We start from the raw sequence: 8801 nt of genomic DNA on the forward strand, positions 1-8801 counted from the left end.
CTGTTCCATAGCCTACTTGTTCCTGTTAAGCCCCTGGACAAAACACTTGCTGACAATATGAAGATTCTATCAAATCCCCTGTTCTTACAGCGACTGAGGACTGGAAAGCATTTCTGTTTTATAAACAGTTAAAATGATAAGGAAATGACCTCTGAATATGTGACTGAATGAAAGAAATGTAATGTTTCTGTGTTGGAGAGAGTTTCAGTGATATACAGGAAACCCTTGCCGTTTGCAGATTCAGGATTCGCAGTTTTGAATATTCGCAGTGCAAATATTCGAACCCACGCACTCCCCCTGCATGCTCTCACCATGCTCCCCCTTCCACCCTCCCCCGCAGCTGTTCATGAATGTATTTGCAGATTTCCCCATTTGTGGGGATCCCTAAAACATATCCCCCGTGAATAGCTAGGGTTTCCTGTACCATGTAACTGGGTAGTAATGTTGGTTTCCTTCATCTTAAATACCACAGTTATTGGCCGAAACTGGTTTGACCCTAAAATGGGCGCTAAAAGTTGCTGTTTCAGTGGAGACTTTCTCCTATTTAGGACAGCTAACCCTAAAAGAAGACAGCGCAGCAGAAGAAATTAAAATAAAAAAGTACCAAAACTTTCAGGTTTGGATTACTTGAACTTTCCTTTCATGAATGCTTAGTAGAAGATATTTTAAAGGAGGTGTTTATAGTGGGGGCAAGGGCCAACATTAACTTTGCCTGTAGCTCAGAAATCCCTGTTTAAAGCCATCATGGTAAATGAGGATTTTTAAACAACGTAGCTGTGTTGACTCCTAAGTCTTTGCCCTCAGTTCTGCAGCAGACTGATACCCTTTTTAGGAGGGAGAAGACTCACTGTACCTGTGAGCTAGAACAAATACTTGCTAGAGCTCTATAGACCTTGTGTTCTGTTTCTTGCTGTGAGAGGTGGGATATTAAGTCTTGTGGTTAGAGCAGGGTTCTGCAAGTTAGGGAGCTCAAGTAAGTCTTTGTTGTTTACTTGGCTTTTCATTCATATATTCATCCATGGGTCTCAGAGCTCTTTATATAGAGGGCTGTGCAGGAATAGGTCTGTTATAATGATAATGAACATAATTTGTTAGTGTATGATCACCCCTTTCTGTTAACTAAAATACAGTCATATAAAAGGATTTACAACAGGGGCAGGCAATTATTTTGGGTGGAAGGCAGCTCACTGAGTTTTGGCAAGCCAACAAGGGCCACATGACAGGCAACTAGGGGCAGATAAATATTAATTTTCTAAATTTTTTAGGGGCCACATCTGGCTCCCGGGCAGCATTTTGCCCACCCTGATTTACAAGGTGCTACTTTTCCTGTGGCAAGACTGAATGGAGGCCACCCTAGCCAAGCTCTGAGATTTGCCACACTGCTTTCTCAAAGCAGTACTGCTAAGGGACTCCGACTTGGATCTCTCATTTCAGAGTGACTGTTGATAACCCCATGTTTCCTCACAAACTCCCAGGTACCTCTTCTCTAAAGTGCTTTCTTCATGATAAGGACATGTGAGGCCCTGCTCAATAATGATAAAGATGGTTCCTGACTAAAGCTCCCAGGTCCCTCCTTCCCTACCACACTTCCTTTTTCCCAGGAAGCTGGCATGCTCCTGCCTTCACCACCTGCCTCAAGCTGTAAATGTGCATTTGGAAAAAAGGGAGAAGGCTCAGTGGGGCACAAAAGCATATCCAATGCTGTGGAAATGTGCAAGCAGTAAATTAAAACTCTTTCCCAAGTTTTCTGGATCTACAAATAGAAGTTTCACAACGCACAAGTCTAAATTTGTAAATCCAAGTGTAGGAAGTTGAAGCTATTCTCACCGGGAAGGTGAAAAGCATCTCTTTCAGCTGACCACTTCCCTTGATCAGTTTTAAATCTTTACCAACCTTCCAATTTTCAGCCTTCCTTCCCCTCCTTCAGCCCCTCTGGGAGCCTGTTGAAAACACTGCAGGGATTTTTAAACAAACTTTTGGTAAAACTACTTATGTTTCATAGATCTGGATCTCAAAACCCTTCTTTCTAAAGATGTTCTGTCCAATATGGACACCCAGTGTGGACTGGGATAAAGGTGTGGAAGCTGAGTGGCAGGTGGGGATCAGCATGAAAAGCAGTACCTCGGTTGCCTACAACATGCTTTGAAGGGGAAGTTATCCAAGGAAATGGTCTCGATTTACTCCAAAGGCAGGGAGAGCTGTAGCTGTTCTGGAATGGGAGCGTCTGCCTGCTACTCACCAGGCTCCGGCGTTGTTAAATTGCACCCTTGCCGTGCGTGTCGTTTCTTAGGTCCGCAACTGGCCGCAGGGAGTCGCGACGACAGCAGCCTGTGAGCTCTACGTCGGGGCGCCGCCGCTGGATGGAGCAGCAGCAGAGCACGGGCACGGGCTCCTTCAGAGCCAACCTCCCGCCCCGACAACGAGGCGAGCGCTGTGGCGCGGTGGGCCGCGGGGCCAGGAGAGCAGGCGGGTGGACGAGGAGGCTGGCAGTCGCTGCAGCCCTCGTAACTCGGGCGGATTTGTGTGGCTGCCAATCCGGAGACCCGGACCCAGCCAGCCGCGCCCGGCAGGGGGCGGCAGGGCCTCAGGCAGAGCCGGGTCGGGGGCTCGCTACAGCTCGCCCTCGGGTCGCTGCGCGGGTGCCCGGGAGCGAGCAGCGCCGACTCCCCCGGCCAGCGCAGTGCGGCGTCTTGCGCCGGGGCCGGGTCGCGCGCTGCCTGCTCGGCCGACCCCGCCGCGGCCGGGAGCAGCCTGGCGGGCACCCCGAAGGCGGCTGTGCTATGGGGAGGCTCCCCGGGATGCATGGGGGCCAGGTGGGCCCGGCGCCCCCCGGAGACACGCAGCTGAACGCCCAGCCTCGGCCTGCGCCCCGGGACCGCGGGCAGCCGCCTGCAGCGGGGCTTGAGGAGCACCGCGTGGGGGCCGGCCCTGGGGTGCTGCAGCGGGGTCGGCGGTGCAGCCCCAGAGGCACGGGCCGGGCCCTGGCTCAGCGGCAGCGGGAGGCGGCACCGGCTAGAGGACGAATGTAGCGGCTTTATTCGCGGCTGCGTACACACATGGAGGCTTCTCGCCGGCCCACGCGCGGGCCCATGCACCGCCCGGCTGGGCGCAGGGCGCGGGCCTCGGGCAGCCCCGGCGGCGGGCTGTCTCGACAGCCTCGGCGCCGCGTCCGGGAGCGAGCGGCCCCGGGCCCCGCTCCGCGCTGCAGCACCCCGGGAAGCCCCCGCGCTTCCTCCTTCCCCGGCGGGCTGGCAGCGCAGGAGTCGCTCCCGCCGACCGCCCCCCGGCCCGCGCGGCGCCAGGGACAGCGCGAGAGGGGCTGGCCCACGGCTGTCCGTCCGAAGGAAGGGCGCTCGCCCCGCCGGGCCCCGGGGCGGAGGCAGAGGGCAAAGGTGCTGGGAGACGGGGGCGAGGAGAGGGCGGCCGCGCGTCTGCTCCGAGCAGCAGCGCGTCTCTTCCCGCAGGGCCTGGCGGTCCGGGCCCGCGCAGAGGACACCGCCGGCCCACGGTGCCGCGAGCAGCGGGGGCGCCTCCAAGCCAGGCGGGCGGTGGCGTCAGTGTCCCAGCGCGAAGCTCCGTCCAGCAGCGGCGGGGCAGCCGTCCGGGGCTGCGTCGCCTCTCGGTCCGCGCCGGCTCCCCCTGCCGAGTGGCCCGGGCTCAGGGGGCGCTGGCTGGCCCCGCGCTCGGGCGCTAGGACAGGTAATACATGCCGTACGTGACCGGCGCCGTGAAAAGTCCCGGCACCGGCTGCAGCGCCGCCCGGGCAGGGAAGGCGCCCGAGGCCCCGTAAAGAGACGGGGAGCCCAGGTGCGTCCCCAGCGGGAAGGGCAGCGCGAAGGAAGGCAGCAGGGGCTTGGCGGCCAGTTTGAGCTTCTCCAGCTCGGCTTCTTGCAGCCGCTTGGCCTTGGCCCTGCGGTTCTGGAACCAGATCTTGACCTGGGTCTCTGTGAGGCTGAGCGAGCTGGAGAACTCGGCGCGCTCGGCGATGGACAGGTACTGCTTCTGCCGGAACTTCCTCTCCAGCGCCAGCAGCTGCGAGGTGGTGAAGGGCGTGCGGGGCTTGCGGTTGTTCTTGTGCTTCCTCAGGGTGCAGGACGGAGGGCTCGGGTGCCCTGCAGGGGACAGACAGGTTTGCAGACACACAAGCCCCTTAGTGCGGGAAGGCTCCTGACCTGCAGACGTGGGCGGGGAACCCGCCACCCCAGGGCCCTGAGCTACCCCATGGGAGCTCCTGGCAGCCAACTCTCTTGCTGCCCGATGGCACCCACCTCGCCTTAGCCCCCAGGAGCAAAGTCTGGGTGTAGCCCCGGGCCGACTGAGGTGCAAAGCAGGCCTCCCCCTCCAGCAGCTAGGCACAAAGCCTGCCTAGGCCCTGGCGCAGCCTCCGAGCCCCAGACAGCTGCGCTGGGTAGGAAGCCACCTGCAAGGAGTCGGGCACTCGGGGACTCTTGGCTCTGGTCCGGCAACGGCTCCAGGGGTACAGTAAGCCGCGGGACTGCAGGCGGCTCTGCCAGGTGTGACCAGGAACCTCGCCGGGGCCCAGGCCAGCCGAGTTCATGGGTGACCCGCGGCTCGAGAGAGGGTCAACAGCCGGGCCCGGCCCTTCAAGCACAGGCCTCCGCGACTCGGGACCTCGGCTGGCGATTAGCGAGGTCTGCAGAGGGGCCCGGAACCCTTCGCCCCTACCCAGCGCCCGGCGGAACCAGGCACCATGGGGGGGGGGGGGTGGCGGCGGTGATGGGCCGAGCAGCTTCGCAGCTAAACAAGCCTTTCCCCTCGGCCCGCACCGGGGCTGCGCTGCTGACACAAGGCGAGGAGCCTAGAACTACAGGCACCCCGCGTGGGCCGGAGGATGCAGGCTGCCCGGACCTCACGGCCGCCGCGCCGCCTGCTTGGCCTAGTCTTCACGGGCCTGCCCAGGCCAGCATGTGTCTCCTGCCTTCCCACGCCTCCCTCGTGCGCTCTCGTCCCGCTCCGGCCGCAGGTGCCCGAGCAAGGTCGGGCGCGCGGTGCAGCCCCCGCTGCTCTGCACCAGCTGTCGGAGAGGGCCGGAGATGGGACCGAGCTAGGCTGCGCCCTCGGCAAGAGAGACTGTGTAACACCGCCCCCCCCTCCCCCGCCCGGGAGCAGGCGGAAAAGCCGGCAGCCCCACTTTCAGCTATATTTGCCCAGCTCAGTCCAAGGCCTCAGCGCCTGGCGCACGGGGACTGGGGGGAGCGGGGGTGACACTTGGGAAACTTACTTGGAGGGGAGGAGTGGGAGGACTTTGCAAACCAAGGGCTGGGCTCTCTCTCACCCGTGCTTTCGGCCGTCGCCGGGAGCTGCTGCTTGCTCCGCCGCTCCGGTAAGTCTTGGCCAGGTTCCCCCGCGAACCCGGTGCTCCGGCCCGGGGCAGGGGGTGCTTCGGGGGCAACTTCCGTAGACTGCTGGTGCGTCCTGCTGCTCCTTGGGCCTGGTTTGCCTTCCGAAATGAGTAGGGACTCCACACTGAACGGTAACAGGGAGCTAGAGGAGACTTGATCCCTGCACCCCGGCGCTTTGCAGTTCACCCGGGGCGGGTCCTCCTCGGCCAAGGGGTTCCCCCGAGGGGAAGCGGCGGCCGCTTCTCTGCTGGTCTCGTCGTCGCTGGCAGTCTCCGGGCTGAGTGACCTGTGGGCGGGATTCATTCTGAGAGAAGACGGGGCCATAAAACTCTGGCAGGGGCGAGGCGGTCGGATGAGGTTCAGGCCCCGGGGTCTGGCATCGGGTCTCTAAGGCGTGGGGCGGGCGCTGGGGCCCCGCGCTCCATGCTCGGGGCAGGCCGGGAAGGGGGTCCGAGCTCCAGCTCGCTTCCTCCCAACTTTAACAGCTCTAAAAGTTCTGCCGCTCCTCTTTCATCTAGCCGTCCTCCAATCGGAGCGCCCCCTGTAGCCCATGACGTGCGCGCAGGAGGGGCTGCCATTGGCCGGGGCGCCCTGGGGCCGGGGCTGTCTGGCCCGAGAGGATGAGGGGCAGTTATTGATGGCTGCGGGGCCGCTTTCTCCCGGGAGCGCGGAGCGGCCAGAGCAGTTTCAGCGCAATTGTCCAGTGGGGCAGCAGCGCCCTCTCCCCCGACGGCGGGGCGCTTACTGGAACTATGCGGGATGGAGGGAAGCAGGCAGAGGCCCCCCCATGAGGTCCGCAGGCTCGGCCGGTCGATTATACCCCCAACATCCGAAGAAGTAAGATGCCCTTTCCAAAGTTTATGCATCTCTGAATTACTTAATCTAGAGTGTGCAAAATGACCCTGCCTTATAGCCTTTCCAGCCTTTGGGCCCCCAGTGTTCCTCTCGGCTGGAGGGGAGGGGGTCGGATAGCACGGATCATCCCCCACCAGTGCAAAGCCAGCAGCTGCCCAGCGCCCTGCGTATCCCAAACCAGGGCCCGGCGCCTCGCCCCCCCAACTGCTGCTCTGGAGGCTGGGAATTATTCATCTCCTCCCCCACCCCCTTCGGTTTTCTTGAACTTTGCTGCGACTTTCAGGCTCCTGCTATACTTATCAGCGTAATCGCTAATTTATTACAGCCAGCCCAGCCTTTCTGCTGCTCAACCCGTCCTGGTCCTTTCAGGTTTTTGCTGCTTCAGTTGAAAAGCGCCAGGCCATTCTTCACCATAAGTCAATGCATTTAATAAGGCAGACAAGTTATGTTTTGGAAGGCGCCAGGCACGGCAGGATCAAAAGGGGAAGCTACCTCTGGGAGAATAGGCAACAGTTAAACTCCGCTTAATTGTCCTCAACATTTCACGTCTAGCGCAGGGCTGAGAGGGCCGCGGACGCAGAAGCGGGGCGCTTTATGGGCTGTTAACTGTTGAACTGCTGGAATGACTGGGAAAGCGGCTCCGTCCGGCCGTATCGCAGCTGGGGATGCCGTGGCTACAGGAAAGCATCGAGATGCATTTAAAGATAGTGAGGAGGAGACACTGGGGCTCTGGCCGCTCCAGCTTTGGGGTTTTCTTTCTTTTATCCTTTCCCTTGGCGGGCCAGGGCCCAGCGCTTCCGCACTTGCTGTCGTCCCTTCAAGGCCGTTTGCCTCGAGGGACTAGGGAGGCCGCCGGCTGCCCAGCCGCCTCGGAAGGGTGAGTGCACTGATGTCGCAGTGTGACCACTGGTGTCGTTTTAGGGACCCGTGTCGAGCAGCCCGAGGCCGCAGGAGCGGCGGGCAGTGGGCACTGAGTGGATCACTGAAGCTGTCCGGGGGCCGTGTCCCCGCTCCCGCCGGCGCCCGCCGCGGTCCCTAACTCACAAGGCATTTCGTGGGCGGCGGTGCCAGATTCAGGACAACCGGCCCTATTTCCAAGACAGCATGCGCGCCCCTGCCCCCTTTGGCCAGAGAGTCCAGCGGGAGCTCACGCGGCCCCTCCGGCCGAGAAGGAGCGCGGCTGGCCTTTTTCCTCCGCCTTCCTCTCCCCGACCGCGGCGGCCGCCACAAGTCAGCTCCGCGGAGATCTCGGCAGCGATCCGGAGGCGGTGGTGGGACAGGAGCTGGGGCTGGAGGAGACCCGAGGGCTGCACTATGTCCACGGTGGAGAACCGGGGAGGTAACAGGCGCTTCTCCAGGGCCCTGCGGGCGCGACGAGTGTTGGCAGCAGCGGCTCTGCGGGCTTTTGGAAAGCACGCACCTGGCGGGGCCGGGCAGCGCGCTGGCTGCGGCGGGGCCGTGGCACGGACGTCCCGACTCCTCTCCCCTCTCCACTCCCAGCCCGAATTTGACCCCGGGAACAATGCGGATCGAAGCCCCCCCCCGGGCGGAGAGAAGGGGCAGCAGACGGCTTCGGCAGGCCTGCCGGGGGGCCGCAGCCAGCCGCGGGGCAGGAGCTCCTTCACTGAGCTGGGCTGAGCACGCCCGCTGCGCTCCGGCTGCTCGGGCTCCGGGCCGGACCGGGCCAGCCAGGAGCTCAGAGGGAGCCGCGAGACCCGGGCTGCCGCGGTTCCGCTTCGCTTTAGCTGTCGGGCCGGCTGGCAGCGGCTCTCGGCCTGGGAGGAGGAGGCAGGGATCGGGCCTGCTGCCCGGAGAGGAGCCGCCTCCTCCGGGGACACGCTCCGCAAGCTCCCCGGAGCCCCCGAAGCGTCCTGCGAGCTACGCCTTGGTGACACGGCCGAGGGAGGCCGCGAGGTCCCGTTGTCCGGGCAGGTCAGACTTCTGGGTTGGGTTGCCGTTAACCGGAAAGCGACCGGCGACCAGGCGAGGGGCTGCTGCCACAGCAGTGTAACGCGCCAGACCAGGAGTCCGCGACCACGTCGGATCACAGGGCTGATCTGTGCCGGCAGCCGGCCCAGGGCGCTACTGGGTGTTACGGGCTCCGCTTTCCGTGGAGGAAGATCCGCAGAAGGGCCGTGCTGAGGCCGAGCGGCTGAGCGGAGAGAAGCAGCAAGGAGCGCCGGGGCCACCGGAACCGACCCGCCCGCCCCGGGGGAAGGTGCCTGGAAATCCAGGGGTTCCGCGGGAACCCGCTGCTGAGAAATTTGGAAGCATTCGGGAGCTGTCGGCCAACATTTTGTTTTCATTTCAATAGAGATCCCCGGAGAAAGAAAACGAGACAGCGAGCTGCGGGACTTGTCCTTCGCTTACGGAAATACTGTCAGGTCCGGGCTGTGGTTTTGTGAGCACCACGTGTTCCTGTTATTTCAGAAACATGCTCGTTAATTATATCCAGATCGGGCTGAAGGTTTTTCGTTTCCTCATTTATTCAGGAATCGCTCAGCAACGTCGAAGAGTATCGGTGAGGGGATCCTTTGGCAATGGGAAGGCAGCAGCCAGCGCGGGCCAGCTGGCCGGGCAGGA

The 8801-nt window shown here is 61.8% G+C and overlaps 1 protein-coding gene across 2 annotated transcripts; it reads right to left on the reverse strand.

The window, feature by feature from the left end:
* Positions 1-3013: 3013 nt before the first annotated feature.
* On the reverse strand, positions 3014-5833 carry LOC102566109 (homeobox protein MSX-3). 2 transcript variants are annotated; one of them, XM_006258442.4, is made up of 2 exons: positions 5297-5833; positions 3014-4112 (listed from the first exon to the last, which is right to left on the reverse strand). In XM_006258442.4, exons 1-2 carry the CDS (start codon positions 5685-5687, stop codon positions 3691-3693), a joined length of 813 nt encoding a protein of 270 aa, XP_006258504.3. In that variant the 5' UTR covers positions 5688-5833; the 3' UTR covers positions 3014-3690. The 2 variants fall into 2 exon arrangements, with proteins under 2 accessions (XP_006258504.3, XP_006258503.3); XM_006258441.4 differs by having other exon boundaries at positions 5243-5831.
* Between the last annotated feature and the right edge of the window lie 2968 nt (positions 5834-8801).

Source organism: Alligator mississippiensis, chromosome 6 (assembly GCF_030867095.1).
Source record: "Alligator mississippiensis isolate rAllMis1 chromosome 6, rAllMis1, whole genome shotgun sequence".
Classification (NCBI taxonomy): Eukaryota; Metazoa; Chordata; order Crocodylia; family Alligatoridae; genus Alligator; species Alligator mississippiensis.